At 45.8% G+C, this 26507-nt stretch overlaps 1 protein-coding gene across 1 annotated transcript in view; it reads left to right on the plus strand.

Annotated features, from left to right (window-relative positions):
- Nucleotides 1-26507, plus strand: part of LOC147685096 (uncharacterized) — a 1199247-nt gene that overhangs the window by 334084 nt on the left and 838656 nt on the right. The window contains exons 10-11 of the mRNA XM_086940986.1: nt 6723-6849; nt 14333-14461. Coding sequence (XP_086797112.1) covers nt 6723-6849; nt 14333-14461 — 256 coding nt within the window. The remainder of the gene's footprint in view (nt 1-6722; nt 6850-14332; nt 14462-26507) is intronic.

Raw genomic sequence — 26507 nt, forward strand, 5'->3', positions numbered from 1 at the left:
GCCCAATGTATCCCCTTTTGAGGCTAGTCCGGCAATTTTCCAACTAACTATAGAGCAATGGGAGAGATGATTGTCTTTGTTCTGCGGGACAACTATTTGCTCCGGGTCAGGGGCTCCTGACCTCTCGCCCCCCTCTGATTGCATAATAATCAAGCTAGCCCTATCCTGGGTGTCGTTACTGGATTCAGCCATATATATGGCCCCTGACTCCCTTGTATAGACCCCCTCAATTTCAACGCATGTGGGTCCAACCACCTCACCCTTTGTAGTATGATCCTGATTGAGCCAATCATTTGCGTCTAGGGTGCTTAGGGATTGATATCGATTAAATACGGGTACCTGAAACGTGCTGGGTAAGTCAGGGGGTGGGCATAACTCTCTAATAGGTCCAACACTATTTTGATACATTAGGTGGCTATAAAAATAACCAAGGGGGCGTAATGTAATTCCTTGTACATTGTGTGGTAATGATGTTGCTCTGATCAAGGATGTTGTAGCAAAGTGAGGGTTTCTAAAATTAATGATAACACAGTCTCCCTTGGTGTTCTTAGTTGATTTCCCAATCCAATTGACCCTTTAAGTGGTAAGGATCTGGTCAGATAAAGCCACCGGGAATCCACACTGGTTATTAAGCCACGAGACAGTTTTGTTTTTAAGGGATTCATGGGACTCCATCTAGTTTGGAGCCAGGTTTTCGTTTAATGGTGGAACATTGGTTAGGACAGCCACGTATGGGGCACAATCAGGGGGTAGGTTGATACCCTTACTTCGTTTATGTAAATGTAAATGTACAGGAATTTATATAGCGCAAATCACCAACCGGTTTCTAAGCGCTTGCTTAGGGAACCCGTCCTGGTATTCCCCTGTGAGATAACCCCGGCAGGGTATCCGCAAGGTGAAAGCCAGGCATCCCACCGCGAGGGGCCGTTGTGGAGATTAAGTAAGCTATTGCCCAGAGTCGCAGAGTGTGAACCCGTGAATCGAGTAGGCACCGGAGCGAGAATTGTCGAGTCCATGGACATTTTAGGACTCAAGACCTCGCCGAGCCGGGAATTGAACCCTGGTCCCGGGCTGACCTCTGCTTCCAGGTCTTCCTCCTCTAACCAATGAGCCACACTTCTCCACTGAAGCATTGTGATTTATCCCACCCCCTCCCCCGGGTTCAAAGACTGTTTTACTCTTTTTAATTTCACGAATTTGCCTATTTAATTCTTCAATAGGTACATTTGCATGTACATGTGCCCTCCCGTTTCTATTTCGGGCTTCGGGGTTGACCATTTCTCCTCTTACCATGCTAACCTGACAATTTTCCAGGGCTTTCGCTTGCTTCTTAGTAATTCGTTTTGTAGGGTAATCTCAGCCCTCACCTTATTGAATTCAGTAGTTAAGTTGTCCACTCTATCAGATATGGGTTTAATTCTTCAATTTTGACAACAAAGGTGTTCATAAGTCGCTCAACCTGTAAATCGGTTAGAACCACTGAATTTGTATTACCTAAAGGATCAGCTACAAAGGATGCATACTCTACTGGTTTTTTGGCACCCTTTCCCAAATTAATAGGTTCTCGCTTGGTTTGGGCTTTCCTACAACCCCTTCTGGTTCTTGGAGCGGGTGATGGACTAGGGGTAACAGACTCTGTATGTATCTCCGCTAAACTAGTTTGCGAAGGGGTATCTATGCTGCCATTCTCCCTACTTTTATCAGACGATACTAGGAGGGCTGCAGGTGTTACTGTTGGACAACCCACATCAAGTGAGAGTCGCCGCTCTGCTCTAACTATTTGATCATTAATTACACTCACTGCTCTCACCAGATAGTTATCGAGGGTGGAACTGGCATGGTCAACTGGTGTTTTACATCCCTTACGCCGTGACATTATTAAAAGTATTATACCTTTATTAAAAGAGAAGCCTATGAAATGAACCAAGTACTCAGTACTTTAAATGTTAGGAAGAGTTAAAAATAAGGAGCGTTCTGGGTGTAGACCCAAAACCAGTCCAGTCCAAATGCGTATAATTCAAGGAGTCCTTACTCGCCGGACAGTCTTCAGTGTTCTTTCAATAGTGTCACAATTACAATGTTAGGAACCAAGAGTCCTGGCACAGCCCAGCCTCTTAGGTCTCGGACGGGCTCAGACGGGCCCGGCTCGTCCCGCGTCGCGGAGGACTTGCGGGGGCTATAAGCACCTCCTGGACCTGCAGCCCACGTTGTTGGAGCACGCCGCGCCGCTGAGGCTGCCGGGAATTGTAGTCTAGGAGCGGCGACAGCGCTGTTGGTGGCGTGCTAAGACTCTTGGCGGTGGCGGCAGCAAAGGTAAGCCCCCCGCAGTTCTTCCGGTAAAATTAAGACTCTTGACGGTGTCGGCAGGGCAATGCAGGCTCCCTCCTGCTTTGATGATACAGATTCAAATTGGGTACAGTCCACGTAGACCAACAAAGGAGGCGCTTTTTCTGTAGATCCCCCTCAAAATGAACAAGGCCAGCGGCTGTCTTGTGCCTGCCTTGTGCCAGAATATAAGCAATGACCAGGTGGCTTCAGATGCAAAAAAAAAAAAGTTTTTTATCCGCTTTCACTTTTTCCTTTCTTGGACTTTAGACCTTATTAAAGCTGTTATTCAAGGGCACAGTGGGTGAATAAGCAAGTATTGCAGGTATTACTGGCTGTCAATCCATCTTGTATTACAGTCTCCAGCCAGCAAAAGTGACAGAAGGAGCCCGGAACCAGCCTCGAGGCCTCAGCACTAGCAGCACAACCGAGAAAGAGGAGCCCAGCGCGCCAGCATCAGGGAGACAGCCTGCCGTCACTTCCAAATCTCCTGCCTCCCTCTCCTCACCTTCCTGCCTCTGGCCGGCGTCCAAGAAAAAGCAGCAGCCCAGGCCCTTTGAAAAAACAAACGTGCTCCTCCGCACCAGACTTAGTCCAAGGAAAGCAGCAACGCTCTGACACGAAAACTAAGCGAAGGAGCAATGACTCTTCTCCCGGTTCAGATCCAGCTCACCGCCACACCGCACTGCCGCGCAGAAGCTACGGCCTCTGTTGGGGAAGGAGAAGCTTCATCACAAAACAGCAAAAAATAATTGACATTCAGTTTACTGATTGAAGACTGAAAAACACTCAAAGACCTTTGACCTCATAACCCCAAACTCTGACCTAATCCCCTACAGACTTTTTAATGGAACTTACCTCAATGCTCAACAAGCGAAGCATTCTTCTACTCGTGAATGCACGTGTATTTGTGGCAAATGTGATTTCAGTTGAGTGTGTGCTTTCATCGTTGTGAACCTAATACCTCCATGTGTTCTAAGCTATTTTGATTTCCTGGACACATTGTCTAATCAGGTTCCAATCTCTTTGGAAGTGTGCTAAATCCATAAATATGTTTATGCTCACTACACAGAGTTGGCCTTAACTGAAACCCTTTCAAGTTACCTATTTCATTGGGGCCATGAGTGAACTTTTCACCTTTCTCTGGTCAGTGCAAGATTTGGGTCTGACTTGTTCTTTCCCCACGTACAGTGTGTGTTTTCTGCTGGTGTTTGGTTTCGCACCATGTTTTCATTTATTACATTTTCTACTGTGGGTTTATATTTTACATTTCCTACAACACCTGTCACTAGTGCACTATAAATCAGAACTGTGGTGGCCTCTCGAGAGTGGAGATCAGTGCACTCTCACATCATTTTTTTTGTTGAATTTTTGGCGAACCTTTATTGTTCTTTCAAACAAGTACAGGCAGAGGCCTACAACCACCCTGGCCGGCCACTAAATAAGTCATGAGTACCGCAAGTCAATTACAAGATAACAAGGCAGCACGATGTCAGGAGTTCTAACAAAGGTTCAGGATATAGCATGTGTTCAGGTGTGCTTGTAGACAATCAGGATCAAAGAAGGTTCATTTTATAATATCAAAGAAACAGGATCAATGCCATACGATCATACCTGGTCCTACCAGTAGCAAACATAAAGCGGAAGGTCAACAAGCAATGCAATCACAGTAGGAGTGATGGAGATGAAGTATACAATCAGGATTAACGTCAACACAATCACGTATCAGAGCAAATCAGCGCCCCATCCCTCGAAGCTGGATACACTGCAAGACCCACAGGAGACTATAACACCACCACAGAAAAGAGAAAAAAGGGCCATAGAACCAATGAGGAAACAAAAGAAATTAAAAGAAGAAAAGAACCCCCTCCCCCACCCCGCACCCCTGCAGAAGGCCACGGCCTACCCCCCCAGCAGTGTGCCTGTTGCCCTAAATAAGAGACCCGAAATATAGCAAGAAGAGAAGTAATGAAGACGGAGGAGGAGAAGAAATCACTATACGAGCTCCCAGCCACCGACCCCCCCACGAGCCCCGGACTGCCAAACCTACACAGAAGTAGAAAAGGAAATGGGAGAAAAGGAATCGTGGAGGAGAGCCGTCAAACAGGCTCTCGGCCTCTCCCTCCTGCAAACTACAAGCCCCCCCACCCGGTAGTCATCAATCTCGGGAATAATAGTCAATTAACATATAGTAATGCAAATCGTAATTTGCCACATGACGCTAGTCGTTATACTCGTTATAATGCGTGTCCCACCTTATCACCAGCCAAACAAACACCAGAAAGCCCCGAAACATCCTCAGCCCTGGCCCGTGCGATCAAGTGTACATACAGAGTTCAGCTGGCCAGCCGCCATTTTAGGTGGTTTGGGTGACCAGGATAATCCGTTGGACTGCCCATCAAAGCCGGCTGGAAACAACAGTGTGTAGTCAAAGTCAGTGTGGGAAAGTTCCATGCACGACCGTAAGTCCCCAATGCCTGTTATCTGGCTCAGCCCAATTCTGGGAGAAGAGGGAGGGCCACCCCATCGATCCACAGCTGAAATGTCGGAAGCAGCATCCGGAGCCGAATCTCCACCCACGGTGCAGGTCCAAAACCCCCGGGCCCCTCCTTACCGGCAGCAATCAGCCCAGTAGCTGTTGTGTGGTCCTGGTCCTCCAGCATCACCATGTCCGCCGGAGCAATCAATACACTCCGCTCGGGTGCAGGGTGTGGCCCAGTGCCCTGCTCCTGAGAACAATCCCGTATAGCACGTCCCGCAACGCGAGTCATGGCGTCCAATCTTCTCCCCAGGTCGCGGGCGGTGCAATCCAGGGCGACACGTAGGGCATCAAGAGCCGCCATAACATCCCCGATCCCTGGCGTTGCCCCGTAGTCATGAGCCGCAGCACTCCTCCTCACAGGTAGCTCCCCGGCAGGCTGCGGTTCAGTAGACAGGACGTTGCTCTCCCGAGCGTCCAGCCGGTCACCATCCTGCCGCCCACATAAATACGGTCGAGTCGTGACCAAAGGAGTGGCAGACTCCATGGCGTTGCAGACATTAGCGTGGAAGCGGACTCGACAAGCGCCAGGACGGCTATCACCAACTAGAGCCCTCAGTGCCCAAGCATAGCTCACGTGATGCCCAAAATGTCACCCACAATAACATCGGGAGAAAGAGAAAGAATGTCCGAGCGGCACACGGGCAGGAAAAAGATGAAATATGAGCACCCGGGTCCACGGTGTCATGCATGCACTCGACCCGCTAGGTGAGCTGGAAAGTTGCGGCAAAGGTGATTAATTCAATCGACTTGTTCCGGCAGGCCGACTCCTCCCCGCAGCAGATGGCCGCTGTGGTTGCGTCAGGGACTGGCCGTCCCACTCACCCAAAGCCCCGGTTCCATGGCTGTTCGGGGCTGGAGACTGAGCGAGGACATTTCTCCGGTTCTACAGCTGGTAGAAATCTCGGGAGCACACTACCGGAGGCAGCATCATTTCTCCGTAACAAAGTTGTGGCTCGGGTTCAGGATAAGTTGCAGGATGAGTGCAGGACAAGAATGTCGGCGGAGCTGAGAGCCTAAGCGGCCATTACGGTCGCTAGCTTGGCTCCTCCCACTCTCACATCATTGGTCAAAGTTTAGATCTGTTTGTGCTATCAAAAAGCTACTTTTTTAAGTTTCTTCTAATTTGATTTTGTTGAACTGCTCTGATAATACCTCAATGGGCCTTCCAGCTTGATGACGAGGAAGGATTCAAGCATGTGAATCTATTACATATACCATCATTGGAGTACTGTAGTTAAAGGTATACCTACTTTAACCACATCGCTGCTGTGGTTATTTTTCCCCTGTGCTGGAAATTGCCATTTTGCTGGTGTCATGACGAGCTCAGCTCGTCATCAGCACAGCTCAACTGTGCCTCATGACGAGCTGGGTTCGTCATGAGCATGGAAGGGGTTAAGGCTTCAAAGTGATGTACAAGGATGACCAGTATTTTGCTTTAATGGGTGGCCAAATTAGTTCTCCGTTCTGCTTCCTGAGGTCACTTCAACCTCAGCAGATTGTACATCATGGTACGCTTATTTTTGTTTAGGATCCACATATTTTATTTTTGCTTGGCAAGTATTAAAGATGTTGAGTTTCTGATCAGGAATGTCATCTTTGAATATTCTGGGGATATAAATACATCTCTTAGCAGGATACCTGTTGTCAATAATGATTATTTAAATACCAAGTACTGATTAGGAAAGGAAAACTGTTAATGGAGCAGGAAGCAATTAGTGGGAAAATTATGATGATAATGCCACTGACTATGAAAGCATACATCTTTTAGTCTCTGAGCAAAATATTGGGTCTAAACTCTTCAGAATGTAATTTTCTTTAGATCTTTTTTCAGCTAGTTTGCTCTTCTCTTTTCCAGCAGGCAATCACATTTGAAGACATCGCCATTCGTTTCTCTAAAGAAGAGTGGGAGAGTCTAGAAGACTGGCAAAAAGCACTCTACAAGGATGTGATGAAAGACAACTATGACACACTTCTCTCAATAGGTGCAGCACCTTTCTGAAACTCTTTGTGATATACTTGGTGCTCTTCCTCTGACCTCCTCCCCCTCCACAGTGTCTTAAAATGCTGGCAACAAACATAAAGGGCAATGGTTCATTCCATACTGTGATGTGTATCACTTTGAAACTTTAAGGTTCTTGATATGTGTTTATGAGAGCAAATTTCTTACCTGCAGCCAATTGTAGTTGACCTTATAGAAACCTAAAAAGATATTTATGGTATAAAGGAAGAAGAGAAGGAGAACATATTGTATATTTTGAAATACGTGGTTTGGATTGAGTAACAAAATCATAATTAAGCAAGCCAAGAATGCCAGTGAATTAGCCAAATCAATCTGAATAACAATTGCAGAAGGCATTTTTGATTGTTCATTGTAAATAACAGATTGGTTATCCAGGTAACCAGTTAAAATTGAAAATTGTTAATTAGTCTGTAGTTTGTAATTCATGTTCTGAATCTTTATTTTTTTTTAAAACATCTCAATGTATATCCTGGCAAAGATGCCGATGGACAGCAGCACTATTGCAGGAAGTTGTCCTCTGCCAGGGTGAAAACAGAAGTGCAGGCAATAACTTTTTTGACATTACAAAATTAAACAAGTTCAGCCTTTGTTTTACTTTAAAATACCTTTGTACACATAGCCGTTATTTAATACAAAGTCATATGTGTGACTTTGTAAGCAATACCTTATAGTAGACTGAATATTAAGTTACCATTAATAACCAAGAGTAATTTTAAAATAGTCCTAAAAATTTGCACTATTTCTACATCAATGTTGTGCATGTGTTAGCATTTACATGCAACACTGCTTTAATAACTATATTAAAGTAGACACATATTCACTGCTGACTCAAAACCCCCATAATCTAATAAAAATAAGCACTTCACCAATTTCACTGCGTACCAAAAACACACTTAAATGCATGCTACCCATCTGCAGATTGGCAGCCACAGATAAAATCAGAATAAGAGATGCCCATACTTTTACTGATTTCGATACCTTTGAGACCGATTTAGAGTTTGGCGGAGAGCATAAAAGCAGTCAGAGTAGGTGTGGACTATATGTCTGCCAACCTTCCTTTACTCTACCGGTCATACTTAGAGTTCACTGCCGGTCCTGTCTGGAAGTCTATGTTTTGGTATGAACTGCAGTTCATGCAAAGCCATTTAAAAGTTTGGCGTCAGTCATTGATGACAGATGCATACACTAAACTTTAAAAGTTTTTTTTCTTTTTCAAAAACAGACTTTCAAAGCGGGATCTTGTTTTTGCAAAAGAAGAAAAACTAGTGACCAACAATTTCTCCTATGGTGTTGGGATCATTTAAAAAAAATATATATTTCACCTTTACCGCCAGAAAAAAAGCAATTTTACCTCTCACACTAAGTAGGGTGGATGTTGGAATGGCTTACCTCCAAAGACACAATTTCTCTGACCGTCAGGGGAAAGTTTACACTGACAGAGTAAATGTTACTCAGTTGGCATAAACCTGGCAGTCTGCCCGACTCAAATTGGACAGGTGGACCAAGAGTTTGGCTCACAACAGGATCCAGTCTAACATTTGTACTCGTATGCAATGCAGCATATCCTAGAATAGGAAGCTTCCTTGAGGAAGTCGTCCAATATACACTGCTCAGGAACGTCTAAAAACCAACAACTTCATTATATACAACACTGTCTCTGTTGTGGAGCTTCTCCATGACCTTCAGACATTGATAACAGTGAGTCTTCTTCATCCCCGATGCAGCCTCTCTACGTGGGACGCCAGTTCCTATCTCTCCAGGCATCCCTAGAACACTTGAAAAATCTGGACTTTCATCTCTGCCCTGGAGTTCAGCCTCATCGCCTGGAGAAACTCTTCCTGTTGCCATAAACTTTGTAACTATCTTATTAGCTGGTTCCGAAGATTTCATAGTTTAAAGCCCTTGTCAATACCCACTTTACTTCCAAATGCCTATTGTGAGTGCAGCTGAACTGTGAGCACTGACACCTCTGGAAAATATTGACCTTGACCGATGGGTTTCAAAATGCGTGGCCTGTATCCACTAATCATCTACAAAGGGACATCTGGACTAAAATCACACATTAACCAACCATCTTGACCTAAGCACCCTAAATCAATTTACAGCTACTATTATAGCTGTAGTTGTAGTGTACCTTTAATAGAATACAAAATACAATTTAACCTAACTTCTCTATGGCTGTCTAATCAACCTCCTGTCTCTGGCTTCTCCCAAAAACTTTTTGGAACCGTAAACTTCTTTTCAGGCAGAAAGACGATTCTCCATATGTACCTACTCAAACAACTACAACAATTCCTAACCTGGTTTCCAGAAACCGAACCACAAATCTTTAAAAAGATAATTAAATACTAAAAAAGCTCTTAAACAGTCAAAAGTTCTAACAGTACAAGTATTGCTTCTGATAATAATAGCAGTGCAGTCACAATACTCACTGTCTATGTATGACGTAGACAGACTTATGAACTTGTTCTTCTCCTTCACCTTTCCACTTGCCTGATATTGTGTGTCAATGGATCATGAACCGGTAGGAAGATAGAGGACATCTAGAATTAATTCTGCAACATTGTGACTCACCACTCAGGCCCTCCTATTAGGAAGCAGATGGCTTCAAATCAATAGCAGTAAATACAGAGTGTATATTGCCTTGTACACTGTTGCGGGGAAACAATGAGAGGCCCGACACCTGGTCGTGATAAAGAGGGTTTTATTTTCCCCAACACACGTCTACTCCTCAAGGACAATTTTTCAGGGGCATATGGAGTTGAGTCCTGCTTGTGGCTGGTCATTCATCTTCTAACGGACTTCAGTAGGCTCCTCCTCCTCTCCGGGTAGTAGGCTGTAGCAGGTGATGCAGGAGACACGGTGGGGAATAAAGAAAATAATACTATGTAAAAGGGGCTGAATTTTAAAGAACTTTAGGGCACGGGTGTGAGGGGGGCTCCGCAATTCGTGACGACCGTCTAAGAAAGCAAGTGTGAGTGCTCAGGAAAGGGGTGCAAGCAGGAAAAGTAAAGCAGGAGACGGTTCTATTTCGCTGGACTCTCCCGCCTCCTTCTCCAACCCGTGTACCGTTCCTGTACCCGCGATAGCCACACTCCTCCTGGAGCGTGGCGGGATGAAGCGTAGTATTGTTGGTCTTCCGGTGTTTGTACGTCTCTTGATGGTTTTCTTCCCAGGCTCCTAATCGTCTCCAGCGGTCTTCTCTCTCCGGGCACCTACACGTCCTCACGCTTTGCTTCCGTCTTCTTCTCGATGTTGACACACACTGGCGTCATCTGGCCCTCACTTCTTCTTGGTCCGAAGTTGAAGACGTCATCAGGAGGCGGAGTCCCGACATCAAGGGATTCCCCAGTTAAAGGAGCTGTACTGGAATTACTCTGCCGGCTTCAGCAATGGTGACGTCGGTGAGTCCCACTCGTCCTGTTGGGGAAAGACAAGAGGGGGAGAGAGAGGGGTCATAGTCCACCAGTCTTTGATATCCTCGTTTTCTGTCCTGGTCACCCCAACCTTGTTACACACCTCCCCCTAGGATTCTCCTGATTGGGGAGAGGAAAGATCCTTGATAAATAGTCAGCACTCCCATTATCTTTCCCCTTTCGGTGCCGGATCTCAAATGAAAACTGTGGTAGGGAAAGAAACCAGCAAAGCACCCTGGGATTTTGTGACTTGTTTCTACACATCCACTGCAGGGGGGCGTGGTCTGTGTACAGAGTGAATTGTTGGCCCTCTAGATAATATCTGAGTTTATCTATTGCCCATTTTATAGCCAAACACTCTTTTTCTGTTGTTGGATACTTAGTCTCTCTAGTGAATAATTTTCTGCTCATGTACAATATGGGGTGTTCCACGCCTTCCTCTGATAGTTGGGATAACACAGCCCCAACCCAGAAGTGTCAGTGTATAGTATAAAGGCTTTGTTGAAGTCTGGGGATACTAACACTGGTTCTGTTGTAATGTTATGTTCGAGGCATATGGGCTGCAGATGGTACATTATGAATAGATCGCCATCTGGTGTTGGGCTCGGATGATTGCACTTTGTTTTTCTCTTGGAGAGTCTTTTGTATCTTGGTGACTCCTCCCTTGGTTGGTAGTGCGCATGGGCATCGGCTCCATCCTTAGATTGTTTTTTTCCGCCATCGGGTTCGGTGAGGATTTCCTTCGGGAACCCTACCCTTGTATAGAGTTCTAGCAGCCGGTCAGCAATGGCTCTGATAGTTGGGGGCTCGGAGGGGAAAAGCCTCCAGGAACCAAGTGGCATAACCCACTATTACCAAGGCGTATTATTTCCCCTTCTGTGTCTTGGACAGTGATCCAATTATGTCCTATTCGCTCAAAGGGGTTGCCTATCAGCGGTAGCGGCTGTAAGGGAACGGCAGGTGGTTGCTGGATGTTGTTCTTCTGGCATATCTCACATGTATGGCAGTAGTCCTTTATATCTTTATATACCCCAGGCAAGAAGAAGTGTCTTAGGACGTTTTGGGTTGTTTTTTCTGCGCCTATATGCTCTGCAATAAGGTGGGAATGAGAAAAGAAAAGTATCTGTTCCCGAAACGTCCTGGGAACCAATAGCTGGGGTGGTTTGTCTTTACTGCCTCTTCGATACAACAGTCCATCCTTTATAAAAAAATTAGGGAAACTTGGGTGACAAGTTGGCCTGGTCTGAATGCACTGCTTCCCAGGCGTTAAACAGGGTAGCGTCATTGACCTGGCCAAACCTGAAGCTCCTATCCAATAACCAGGGGTCCTGCATGGTGAGGGCGGGAACTGATAGGCCGATGTTTCCCCCTCCCTCTTGTCTTGGTCTACCAGGATATAGGATACGCTGAACTAGAAACATAAAATCAGGATTGTCAGTCCCTAGTATGAGTTCTTCGGGTAACCCATCTAATACCCCAACCCGGACAGTACAAGGAGTCCCGTGGGAAGGCAACAGTGTCACAGAGACCAGAGGGTACGATATCACATCCCTGTGAACGCACCTAATGTGCACCTGGGTATCGGGAATATATTGAGAGGGTCTTACAAGCGTTTTTTGTATCACTGAAAGTCTACAGCCTGAATCTAAGAGTGCTTTTACCTTCCTCCCATTCACCTGTACACTTACATAGAAGGTGGTACCCAACTTGGCAGTGTATAGAATGGACTTAAGGATATACCCCACATCCATGGGTTCTTCTGCTGGTTTCCGCTTGGGACACAGACTGGCAATGTGGCCCCATTCAACCCACTTAAAACACTGTGGTCCCTTAAAAGAGGGCACATCCGATTTGGTGGTTCTGGGTTTCACTGGGTCCAAGACAGGGCGTTGTTTCTTCTCATATTTCAGGGGGTTTGATCGACTTAGTTTATCGGTGTCCCACACTGGATTACGTGGCTGGGCTCATGAATATGTTGCAGCAAATTCAACCGCTTGTTCTGGGGTGAGGTGTGAATGCTGTTTCAGCCATCTCTGCGTGCTATAGGGGAGTGATTCATAGAACTGTTCCAGGTATATCTGGTTCATTATTTCCTTTTTTGTGCTTGTGGAGGAGGGTTTCAACCATTTGTCCGCTACCATCTTGAGTCGGAAGATAAGTGTCTTGGGTTTTTCCCCTGGAACGCCTTTCTCCTTTCTTAACCTAACTCTGTATGCCTCAGCGTCCAGACCGAGATGGTCCAGAAGAACCTCTTTTATTTCCTGGTAGAGGGTTCCTCCAGTAACATTGGCCCCTTGATATGCTGATTGGGCTTTTCCAGTCAGCAAGGGAGCCAAGAAGAAAGGCCACTTCTCTTCTGGCCACCCGCAGGCTCGAGCGGCGCGTTCAAAGTTCAACAGGAACGCGTCTGGGTCTTCCCCAGGCACATACTTTTGAAGAGAAGCACCCGGGCCCTGTGAGGAGTACCACAGGGTTCTCTTTGGGGGAGGACAGCAGGTTCTGATATATACTTTTGTAGCCCCTCCATTTGTGCAGAAATGCTGCTTTTGAATTCTTCCCTATCGGCCTGGGCCGATGTCATCTGTCGCTCAATTGCCCATTCAAGCTTCTCTTGTCCTTTGATGAGGTGCTGGATGAGCACACCCATCATAGGAGTACTGATGGGCTGTGTAGTTATACCCGCATTCTCCACCAGTTGTTGCGAGGAAACAATGAGAGGCCGGACACCTGGTCGTGATAAAGAGGTTTTTTTTTTTCCCCCAACACACATCTATTCCTCAAGGAAAATATTTCAGGGGCAAATGGAGTTGAGTCCGGCTTGCGGTTGTCATTCGTCTTCTAACGGTCTCCAGTAGGCTCCTCCTCCTCTCCAGGTGGTAGGCCGTAGAAGGTGAAGGCTGACTAGGTCCTCACAGATGACTGTCCATGAAGGGTAGCTTGCAAAAAAAACCCTGCTGAACTAGACTTGACCAACAGGTACCTGCACTGCATTCTCTGGTCTTCAAAAGAAAATATATTAACATAAAAATTCATATGTGAATTCATAGTGGCAAAGCCAACATTGGTATGCTAGACTCCAAAGCAGATATCCCCTCCCAAAATAAATTACCACTGTCATTATACCCAAATAAGTTACATAGGAATACATATGAATGCAAGAATATTGCTATGTCAGTTATCACCCCTAATACAGTAGTAATGGAGGATGATCTCAAACTTTTCCTTGTGCATTTGACCATGCACATCTGTTTTCAGATCAGCACTCTATTTTATTTAATAGTGTCGATTTTCCGGTCATGTCATTTCCTTAGACTTAGCAGACAATTTTCTGAAATTGGTCCCCCTCCATATACTTGACTTTCTCTGCCTGGAAACTTTCAAATCTTTTTCCTTTGAAACCTTTGGAATTCTATGATGAGTGGGAAAGGTTTTTGACTCTCCTTTGATCATAGTGTTGGTAGGTTCTCTCTTTATTTAAATAAATCTGCCTGATGGAATATTTAAAGCCAAGGAAAACCAGATATTCAGAGATTGTATCTAACTGACTTTTGTGCGCTCTGAAATTTTCTTTGACCAGTTAACGTAAGAAAAGCAAAACCTCTTTTTCCCCTAGTAGAATACTAATAATTAGTCTAAGAAGTACATATTTCTGTTCCATCATTTAAAAAACTATAAATCTCTCATCTAACTTGAAACTAAACAGATTGGTATTTTTAGTGTTGTCATTCCTTTTCATTTTCTTCTTCATGTCTCTTAAGATGTCTTCTTTCAGGAGACCTGATTCTGCTTCATCTTCTCCTTTATTTACCTTACCTGATTTTGAAAAATGACCATACACCTTACTTGGCATCTTGTTTAAAATGCAGATGTGCTCCACTCATTACCTTCAGTATTGTGGTTTGCCAGCTTGACAGGAATTCATCTGCTCTGCCGCTATCCATGCTGGTGTCCATTCTCTAAGTAACTTTGTTTTCAGACTTAGCACAGTGTATTCATTTCAGTAAATGGTTATGCATTTTCTCCCTCTAGGTTGTCCTGTACCGAAACCTGGCATTTTATCCTGGATTCATCAGCAGCACTACGGGGAGTGTGACAGTCCTGGAATCTGGAATGAGAGAGAGACTTCCAGCAGAAGCAGCGGTGTCAGTAGTTTAGGAGGTGGGCTTTACTAAGTGTGATTCAGATCTGTTATGTTCGAATGGCTGAGTGCAAGCCCCTGCTTTCCATTTTATGTTTCTTGATGGTTCTTTGAAGACTCCTTCCCTTTTTGTCCCTCCCCACAATATTTTATCCGTCATGGATATCCTCCTTGCATGTCTACTTTACTGTATTGTGGTAGGTTTGAGACCAACACTAGTGAGTACATCACTTGACTCGTTATACAAGAAATTCCTACCTAGTGAGTACTTAGGGGATTGATGAGAAGATGTGTCCCTCTGCTGGCATGGTTTATTCTGAGTAAAGACGTAGCAGAGGTAGTATAAAAAGCAATTTTGAGGCGGGGCTTGGTGATGAGTCTTTAATATCATGGTCGGCCAATGAATCAGGAATTTGAGATGTTGGGTAGCTAGGGAAAGCATGAGGTGGGAGATAGCACAGAAAATAGGCAGATCCCCACTACAGAACTAGTATGACGTGAAAAAAAACATATAAAGCTCTCTGACAATGATCAAAGCCTTAACTTCCCCCTATGGTCCAGCAGAAACACTTAGCATTTGTAATGGCCTACCTTTTGAATTAAAAGGGTCTTTCAGACCAAAAATGGTAGTGAGTGCAAAATACTTTTTACTTTCTAGTGGCAAATAAACATGGAGTGCCCACAGTTTAGCTAAGCTGTATTACACAGAACATTCTCACCTTACATGTTTGTGCATTGGCGGCACTGTTTCCTTTTATATTGTTTCATTTAAATGAACGAAAACAATCTAACAAGTTAGCTTTAGGTTCGCAGACTTTCCCAGTTTGCAGCTGCTTCAAGGAAAGCAGTATGAAGTCTCATTTGTGAACACATGGCTGAGGGCTGAATTGTCTCTGCCCAAACACCTGAAGTAAAATCCTGCAAAACCCATCAGTATCAGACTTACGGTAATCCAGTTTGGTAGGTGTGAGGGTGTTGGGTAGTTTCCACTAATTAGTAGGAACTGCGCATTTGCGAACGACATAATTGTAGGATGGTGCCAGACTGATTCCATGCACCCCCGTAGGATATGTCATCCCTTGGACGAGCTTGCTCGCAGTGCCACTGTTAGCCCTTAGCCCCCCAAACCTAAACAGGGAGCTAACAGTTCTGGCAACCACTGGACATGACAGCTCTTTTCCCCTCAGGACCTCAGGAACCATGGTGACAGATTTCAAACTTTCACCCAGTGACTTGTGTTTTTTTTTGTCACGCAGAAAAACATATAGAGAGTACATAATGGAGCGTTTTCTGTATTTATTAAACCAGAGTGATTTTTGTATAAAAAATATATGGGCTGTGAGGATTGATAGACAGAAGCAGATGAAAGTTATAATGAGTGTCAATACAGGGAATAAAACAAAGAGTTCCACCATCATGTTGAGAAAGGTTACATATGCATACATGTAATAGGTTATAAAAATTGAGCGTATCCCTATGATGCCACTCCTTGTGTCTATGGTGTGGATGCATGGTCTGCTCAGAAAACCCATGTCTGTGTGAGGTAACCCCTGTACCTGATGGGTAAGAGTGTAAGACCCTGTCTTGGTCACGAATTGGACACCCCTCACAGAGACCTCTTTCAGCTGCTGGGTAAAAACTTCAGCATGCAGAAGCTGCCCCCCCCCCCCCCCCCCCCCCCCCTGAGATCAGCAGAAGTGTCTCCATTATTATGTTAGGAAACAAAAGGCTATATATTGAAAATGGCATCCTTTCATCAGGCTGCAATTGTGACCATTGTTTGTGTTCTCCAGATAGTGGTGTCGCCATATGGATGTAATATTAAAACACATTTGTATTATGCACGTTAGAGGCCTTGCACCAATGCCAAGGCAGTGTGATAGTATTCTCACGAAGTATTCCGTGTCAGCAAGATCTGCTACGCATTGGGCAAGAAGCAGTCCCTTCAGAGTTTACATGGTCATTCTACCAGAGCTAAGGCTGCAACCACTGCGTTAGCTCGCGGAGTACTTGCCTATACATCTGTCAGGTAGCAACATGGGTATCTTTGGACATGTTTATCTTGACAGTTGGATCCTTTGTGACAAGCACTTTGCCCATTCAGTCCTACAGGGCTTTGATTTAAATAGGCTTTGCAGACCCACATCCGGGAGGGCATTGCTTGGTTATCTATTCTAAGGTAAAGAATCTGCAGCTAGAACTGTCTATCAGATCAACAAGATACTTACCTTCGGTGACATCTTATCTGGCGTCTAGGGGTAGGAGGAGTGCTGGTGCTTTCACCTCATTGACTGAAGTGCAGGTTGCTGCAGATGAGGTGAATGTGCTACCAAATAAAAATGGTTGTTTAGGCCTATGACCATTTTAACACTGTTTACTGCTATTTCAATGTACCAGCAGTAAATAACGTGTGATCCCCCTTTAAACATGGTTAATTAGGCAAATGTATAAAACATAAACGATTTAATTTAAACTTGTCCTTATAGTGACTAGCACCTCAAAGTTAATTTCACTGTAGGAAGCAGGCTGACCCAAAAAGAAACCCAGATTGCAGATTAAAATACTAAAATTGTATCTCGGAAATGGATCTACCTAGAAAAATAATTGAACTGCTATTTTAATAGTTATCAAAAATCCAATTCAATGGTTGAATCGGATTTTCAATAAATATTAAACAAAGGTAATTTTTAGAATCTTAACTTTTCCCTGCCTGAAGTTGATGGATGCTAAATTTGCATTTGTTCTCTTAACTATTGCCAGCCAGTAATTAGCATTTGAATAATTGTGAACCAGGAGCAAACAGTAGACTGACCTTAATGGGCAAAGATGACTCCTCTGAACCTCCCAAAATATGCAGGTTGAAGGAGCTGTGAGCAGGCTTTTTGACATTTAAGTTTCAAATCCTGCTTGACACGTTTGCTCGGTTATATATAACACTTTGGGGCACACTTGAAAGGAAGGGAAACTGAATGTCTATACAGTTCTACCAGACTTCATTATCTAGGTTTATTGTAGGACTGAGGCTGCCCCAAACTAGATCTTAGTGTTAGATGTGAGAGGACGCTAGGATTACCTAGTACACTTGTAGCCTTTAGAGCCTAGGTTTAGTGTGGTTGAAGACTTAAACCATCTTGAAAAAAATGCCTACAGTGGGTGGGGTTGGCCAGAGAACCTTTACTCCATTGGTTAGTGCTTGCCCATGAGTCATTCCCACCCACTACCTCATTCCAGGCATAAATGTGACATCTTTGGACGCCCACTTCAGAACAGTCCTGGACATGAGAAAGAAAAGAAGAGGGCTGGACCTGCTGTTTGTGACCCCAGAGGAGCCCTGAAGGACAGGATCTGCTCTCTCATATCCAGGACAAATAAGTGGACTCTAATGGCCATAAGCAGACCACCTGTGCAAGCTATAGGGATATAACAAACTGTAAGAAGCCTTTCCTATAATAGATCAGTGGCAACTGGACCTGGACTGTAACCTGTTATTGGCTTCGGCCTGACATCCTGTTAGTCTCCAAGTGCCTCACCACGAGTCTTGGAGGGCTTTAGAAGTGTACTCCTGTGGTGGATTGTAACTTAAAAGATTAAACTTCGAAGGTAAAATCTTTGACCAGGACATACCTGAGTGGTGTATCTGACCCGCACTTCATTTTCGTCGCTTTCAAATTGTGCCTTGTCCCTGTCTATTGCAACTATTTACTATCATTTGTACTTTGTGTGTGCTTCATCACGCAACTCCTACTTAAAACTTAAAAATGGTATCTCTGGTTACCCTCACTGTATTTTTGTCATGTTAGTATAATTTAGTGTTCGAGGCATGTGAGCTGCAGATTACACACTATGCATAGATGGCTACCTAGTGTTGGGCCCGAATGTTTGCAGTTTGTTTTGTTGTAGAAAAGTCTTTGGGAGTCACAGGATAGGTGACTCCTCCTTAGGATGATACTGCGCATGGGCATCGGCTCCATCCCCAGATTGTTTTTTTCCGCCACCGGGCTCGGATGTGTTTCCAGCGCTCCGTGTTGGAACCGATACCTTCGGCGCACAATCCTCAACAAATTACAAAACGTAGTATTGAACGCTTTACCAGTCGACCCTACTCTTCAAGATCGAGGATCTCAACGTCGTCTGCCTTCGGGCCTAGCTAGGCCTCGACTCCAGCTCATGGAAAGGATGTCATTTAAAAAGTGTCCTCAATGTGGGTTGAAGTTTCCCCACACTGACCTTCGTGAGGTGTGTAACCTCTGCCTCTCTCCGGAGCACGAGGCGAAAGACTGTTCAGCTTGTGCCTCTTTCTGCTCCAAAAAGACTATTCGGGACCGAAGAGCCAGGAGAACAATGGTTCAAAGATCTTCAGCTCCGATTCCGGACGACATCTTCGAGGAAGGCGTCAACGTCCGAGAACAGCACGACGTCGACAGCAGCTCCGAGGCAGAAGATTCAGAAGTCGAGGACATCACTCCAGCGCAGCGGGTCGTAAGTAATACCGTCGACCCCATGACCCTTCCTTGACACACAAGACCCTGGTCACACCCTCGCCCTCGGGCTCAGGTGCACACCGTCACTCTGCTTCTACTGCCCCACTTTCGGGCCCGGCTAATTAGCCAATTAAGCCTTCCTGTCGACTCGAGCTCGAGTCGACCTTCACACGGTGCCGGCGCACATATACCTGCACCGAAAAAGACAACGGTACCGACATCCAAACCATCGGTGCCGAAACATACCACTACTCCTTCGGCACCGAAACCCAGGTCGGAACTAAGCAAACCCGCTTCGGATTTCAAAAAACCACCGGAACCGAAAAAGTCATCAGATCCGGAAACATCATTGGATCCAAAAACCATACCGCTACCGAAAAAAGGTTTGGAGTCGAAAAAAACTGCTGCTTCCCCAGTGAAAGACCTTGTCAAGAAACCAGAACAAGCCATTTCGGTGCCCAAGCCCTTCCTCCGCACCAAAAGATCAACCCCTTTCAGAGGATTTACCCTATCCAGACCCTGCTCAAAAGACTGCAGGTAAGGATCCAATCACTGGACACTTAATTTTGGCTTCAGAAAAGCGACCACTGGACACACCAGCTCCAGATCCACATTCAAAGAAGAAGGACATGGATACCTCTCCCTTAAGACTGCCTTCCCCTTCTCTTTCACCTGTACCATCACCACATGCTCCCATACCACAGCATTCCCCAGCATTCTCTTTCATACCAAACAGGGATGATAGCTCTGATGATATGGGGGGGTAACATACCTGATCCAGCCACGCCCACAGGATCCCCAGACCCGTTGGATGATTATACCACCCCAGAAGTCCCAAATGTCCCTCAGGATGACATATACCCCTCAAGGCCTTCCCCACCAGAAGACACTATAGGGTTTAATTAATTAATTCACAAGGCTGCACAATATCATGGGGTAGACAGACATACATACAGACCCTGTTGAGGAAGACTTCCTAATGGATACATTTGATAACGCAAAAAGGTCCTCATCCATTTTACTGATGCTTAAAGGAGTAATCAAGCATGCCCCTGAAGTCTTCAAGGACCCAGTCAGAACTTGAGTATTGAACGACTTCCTTGTCACTCTAGATCTCAAGGACGCCTACTTCCATATTCCCATCCACTCAGTGCACAGAAAATATCTCAGATTTGTGCTAGACGGACAACACTACCAGTTCAAAGTGCTCCCATTCGGAGTCACAACAGCGCCAATGGTGTTTACCAAATGCCTAGCAGTAGTAGCAGCACAATTAAGAAGACAACATATTCATGTCTTCCCATATGTGGACGACTGGCTCATAAAAGCCAGCTCATACAGCCAGTGTGTGCAACAAACTCACGCTACTATTCAACTGCTTCACGACTTGGGATTCACGGTAAATCACGTCAAATCACATCTGCAACCCTCGCACATAAAACAGTATCTCGGCGCTACAATAAACACCCAACTAACACTAGCATATCCCTCTCCAGCCAGGATAACAAGTGTACAAACTCTCCTAACAAAATTCAAACCGCAACACTCGCTACCAGCTCAAGTGTTCATGCAGCCCATAGGGATGATGGCATCTTGCATATTTGTAGTACCTCACGCAAGACTGCAAATGCGTCTACTTCAAAAGGGCCTAGCACGCCTATGGAACCAGGCTCAAGGTCAATTAACAGACCTAGGGCCAGATGTAGGTGTCAAAATACCGGTCGGAATCGGCAGAAAATACCGATTTCCGGCCATTTCCGGCCGGTATTTTGACATTGGTATGTAGGGGCACTGAAAACATACAGATTCGGTAATTTTACCAAATCTGTAATTTTACCAAATCGGTATAATTACCGATTCTGTAAAATTACAGAATCAGTAAATTTTACTGATTCGGTAAATTTACTGATTCGGTAAAATTACCGAATCTGTATTTTCCTATGTAGGTAGCACTTCTAACAGTGCTACAGGGCCTTTAGAATTTGTTATTTACCATGTAATACAATTGCATGATAAATAACGAATTTAGGTGTACATGCACATATGTGCATGTACACCTGTGCCATGTGGCACACAGACATGCCCTGAGGGGAATGTATGTGTGCCACATGGAGCACAAGCCAGTTACAGGGGTGCAACAGGGTGTCAAAGTGACACCCTGTCCCCTTTTGCAATTCGGTAGTTTTACTGATTCGGTAAATACCGAATTGGTATTTGCTATTGAATCCTATGGGCTTCAAGGCCCATAGGATTCAATAGCAAATACCGATTCGGTATTTACTGAATCGGTAAATACCGAATCTTACCGATTCGGTAAAAAATACCGAATTATTACCTACATCAGATTTATCGATTCTAAAATACTGAATCGGTATAATTCGGTATTTTAGAATCTGTAAATCTAAATTACCTACATCTAGCCCCTAGTGTTGGTAGACGGTCGGACTCATCGTTCTCTGCAATGGTGGAACACCAAAAACCATTCCAAAGGGCGACCTTTTCTAGAGCCAGTTCCTCAAATAGTCATGACCGCGGACGCATCGCTCTCCGGCTGGGGAGCCCATCTACTGCCTCACACCATGCAAGGCACCGCAACAAAAGCTACTCCACATCAACCGCTTAGAATTGCTAGCTGTGTTTCTAGCTCCGAAAGTATTTCAAACTCAAGTGTCAGGCAAAGCTGTCTTAGTCCGCACAGACAAAATGACAGCTATGTACTACATAAACAAACAAGGGGGGGGACACACTCTCTGCAGCTCTCTCACTTAGCACAGCAGATATGGAGATGGGCTAATACCGCTTAAGATCTTCCTCTTAGCCCAACACATCCCATGAGTGTAAAAACACTATTGCAGATCTGCTTAGTCGACAAACACAGCAGATCCACGAGTGGGAACTTCATCCGCAAGTTCTTCATCCATTCTTCCAAATGTGGGGACAACCTCAGATAGACCTCTTTGCCACCCACGAAAACGCAAAATGCCCAAGCTTTGCCGCCAGATACCCACATCCATTGTCCAAAGGCAATGCGATATGGATGAACTGGTCAAAACTATTTGCTTACGCTTTTCCTCCTCTCCCACTACTTCCGTTAGTGGTACGCAAACTACAACAACATTCCCTGATGCGCATTCAAGTCGCTCCAACTTGGGCCAGTCAACCTTGGTACACCATGCTGTTGCAAATGTCTGTAGTACCACACCAAAAACTAAACCTATCTCCACGCCTATTAACACAGAACCATGGAGAGATCAGACACCCAGACCCAGCTCAACCTATCGATCTGGCTCCTGAGGTCATAGTTTGGTTACCTCAACCTTCCTCCAGAATGCATGAACATCATTAAAGAAGATAGACGTCCCATTACTAGAGCATGTTATGCTGCTAAGTGGAAACGCTTTGTCATATACTGCCAAAACAACCAAATAAATACCTTAGACGTGTCTATTCAACACATCATAGGATATCTATTACACCTTCAAAAGTGTAATTTAGCCTATACCTCTATCAGACTACACCTTGCTGCTATTGCAGCATACTTACAAAATAGACAACATCTATCTCTTTTTAGAGTACCAGCTATTAACCCCTTAAGTGCTGATGACGGAACTGCTCCGTCATCAGCTGCGGTGGTGCTGTGCTGATGACGGAGCGGTTCCGTCATGGCCCGCCCGCCGCTCATGCGCGGCGCGAATTCCGCGCCTGCGCTGAGCGTTCTATTGAGCGGGCGGGGCCATGACGGAACCGCTCCGTCATAAGCACAGCGCAACCGACGCTGGTGACGGAGCGGTTCCGTCACCAGCACGGCCCGCCGCGCGGCCGCCCCGCCCCCTTAGCACTGCGGCAGAATAGCCGCCGCAGTGAAGGGGTTAAAGCTTTCATGGAAGGACTCAGAAGAATAATTCCTCCCAGAACGCCACCAGCACCAGTGTGGAACCTGAACATTGTTCTTACAAGGTTAATGGGTCCTCCCTTCGAACCATTACATAAATGTGAATTGCAATTCCTAACCTGGAAAGTAGCTTTCCCAGTAGCAATTACTTCTCTCAGAAGGGTTAGTGAACTACAAGCATTTACCATTCAAGAACCTTTTTTGCAAATGCATCATAACAAAGTGGTTCTTCGTACTAATCCTAAATTCCTTCCTAAAGTCATTTCACCATTCCATCTAAATCAATCAGTTGAGCTGGCAGTTTTTTTTCTCGCAGCCTCAAACAGTCGCAGAAAGAGCTCTACACACCTTAGACGTCAAAAGAGCACTGCTGTACTATATCGAAAGGGCACAACCCTTTCGTAAAACAAAACAACTTTTTGTGTCTTTTTCACCGCCACATAAAGGCAACCACATATCAAAATCAGGGATCGCCAGATGGATTATTAAATGCATACAAATATGTTACCAAAAAGCAAAACGTACGTTAACAATTCCTCCAAAAGCCTACTCAACAAGAAAGATAGGGGCTTAAATGGCATTCTTAGGGAACATTCCCTTAGATGACTTATGCAGAGCAGCTACATGGCTTACACTGCACACATTCACAAAGCATTGCTGTGCAGCTGTGCAAACTAAACAACAAGTCACTGTGGGCCAGGCTGTACTAAAAACACTGTTTAAAAACATCTGTAACAGATACTGGTGGTCGCCGCTAGGTGTGGGTACTGCTATGCAATCTATGCATAGTGTGTAATCTGCAGCTCATATGCCTCGAACGGAAAATGCTACTTACCAGTATGCATCTGTTCTTGGCATGTAGAGTTGCAGAGTTACACATGCCCACCCGCCTCCCCGGCTACCTTTATCCGCTCCAGTATTATCTTAATTAGATCCTCTCCCTGACCAACGACCCCGCCGCCGCCAGAGCCAACCTTCACGAAGGGATGAAAGACGTAGCCGAGTGGATGACGACCAGCCGCCTGAAACTGAACTCTGACAAGACGGAAGTCCTCATCCTGGGCTCCTCGCCCTCCGCCTGGGACGACTCCTGGTGGCCCCTCGCCCTGGGCACCGCACCCAAACCGACAGACCACGCCCGCAACCTGGGCTTCATCCTGGACTCCTCCCTCTCCATGACCAGACAAGTCAACGCCGTCTCCTCGTCGTGCTTCAACATCCTGCGCATGCTACGGAAGATCTTCAGATGGATCCCCACCAAGACCAGGAAGACGGTCACCCAGGCCCTCGTCACCAGCCGTCTGGACTACGGCAACGCCCTCTACGCCGGAACCACCGCCATGCTCCAGAAGAGACTCCAGCGGATCCAGAACGCCTCAGCCAGACTCATCCTCGACATCCCCCGACGCAGCCACATCTCCGGACATCTGAGAGACCTGCACTGGCTCCCCGTCAGCAAGAGAGTCACCTTCCGTCTCCTCACCCACGCACACAAAGCCCTACACGACCAAGGCCCGAGCTACCTCAACAACCGCCTCAACTTCTAAGCTCCCAAACGCCATCTCCGATCAACCAGCCACGCCCTCGCCGCCGTCCCCCGCATCTGAAGAGCGACAACAGGAGGAAGGTCCTTCTCCTACCTGGCCGCCAAGACCTGGAACTCCCTCCCGACCCACCTGCGCCTGACCCAGGACCACCTCTCCTTCAGGAAGAAGCTCAAGACCTGGCTGTTCGAGCAGTAGCGGCAAGTCTCCCCCCCCCACATATGTGCCTTGAGACCCTCCGGGTGAGTAGTGCGCTTTATAAATGTCTTTGATTGATTGATTGATTGATTGATACAAATCACATGGCCATCACTACCTCTTGTACAGCTCCATCACTTCCCTAATGGCGAAAAACAATCTGGGGATCGAGCCGATGCCCATGCGCAGTATCATCCTAAGGAGGAGTCACCTATCCCGTGTCTCTCAAATACTTTTCTACAACAAAACAAACTGCAAACATCCAGGCCCAACACTAGGTGGTGTAACTCTGCTGCTCTACATGCCAAGAACAGATGCATACTGGTAAGTAGCATTTTCTTTATTACATTTTAATCTATTTTTCTATTTGAATTTGGAATTTTTATTATTTTGCATTTTAATTGTAATGCTGTTTTGGTACTGCATGAATACTTTACACAGCTGGGATAGTAAGATGGGGAGAACTAGTAGCAGAAAATGAGCTAATCCCACGGCAGTGCCTTTCTGCTTTAACAAATAACTTGGTATCAAGATTTAAATATCTGCAGGAGATTCATTTGCAGAGGGGATGTTGGTCCCTTTTGGAACGCTAGCTGCTGACACAGGCCTCCCGGTAGGGCAGTTACTGCTACACGCTACGCTCATACGCACACTAACACGGACCTGGGGCGACCTTTCTGAAGAGCTGCCAACCCATTTGCTGATACAATATATATATATTTTTTGATTTTCAAAAACCTTTATTGTAGTTTAAAGGTACGGTACATCAGTTCAATAAGTACATCTAATCTGTAAACGGATAGCAGCAAAAGCAGTTAGCACCTTCCCATACAGGATATCTTACATCTGCAGGATCAGAAAGTCATACATGTAAACAAAGTAAACAACGCCCCCCCCTCCCTCCATAGGTCGCGTGCATGCTTGTACCAAGGTGTCTTGTATAGTAAGTCGTCAGCTGGTGGGTGACAATGTGACAGGTGTGGCGATGTCTAGCAGTAGAGTCGAAGGCGACTCGTCCCCGAGGGTCAGTTGTGCTGGAGTGCGTCATGTGACTTTACAGGTACCTTGTCCGGTCTGGCCGTTCCATTCGGGTGTGTGGGACAAAGTCTGCGTTGTGGCTGGTCTGCGTACATTACGCCTGGTATGAGGATTCACATGTGTGAATGTGCCTAGAGGGATCCGTGGGTCGTCTGGGTATCCAGTGTAGGCGTATCATCTGCCCCTCCCAGTCCCTTGTATTATCTGTTTGCTGTTTGAGAAGGTAGGTTGTGAGGGGTCCCCAGATATCTTTAGGGCGTGATTTGTGTGGCAGCAGCTCTGCATAGTTATGTAATTGGTCTTGCCATGTAGTCATGGTAGACATCCATGCCTTGAATTTGGGGGCACGGCCTCGACCCCACCTGCACGCCACCTGGCGTTTGGCTAAGAGCAGGCTCATCGCCAGGAACTTTTTGTGTGTGGTCGAGATGGTGTTCACCAGGCCTAGCAGCGCCACCAGCGGGCACGGTGCAAGCTCCACACCTAGCATGTCAGATATGCCTGTAAAGACCTCAGTCCAGTATTTGGCAACCGCAGGGCAAGTCCACGCCAGATGAAAAAAATCTGCTCCCTCCCTCCCTCCCACAACGATAGCAACAGTCATTATCTCGTAAGTGAAATCGACAAAACTTAGCCGGGGTGTAATACAGACGGTGTAGAAACTTAAAATTAACTAAGCGTAGTCGAGCGTTGCCTGTCACTGCGTTTGTCTGAGTGCAGCTAATCTCCCATTGCTCGTCTGTCAGAGGCTCGCCGAGATCGCCATCCCAGTCTGTGCACGCTCGTAGCGTAGTAGTCAGCTTTGCATTCTGTACGTGTTTGTAAAGGAGTGATACAACGTGTTGCGGGGCGTCTTTCTGTAAGAGAGCTTGTAGGGGTGCAAATGTGCCTGGCTCATCGAGGAAGTTGGGGT

This window comes from Lissotriton vulgaris, chromosome 10 (genome assembly GCF_964263255.1).
Source record: "Lissotriton vulgaris chromosome 10, aLisVul1.2, whole genome shotgun sequence".
Classification (NCBI taxonomy): Eukaryota; Metazoa; Chordata; class Amphibia; order Caudata; family Salamandridae; genus Lissotriton; species Lissotriton vulgaris.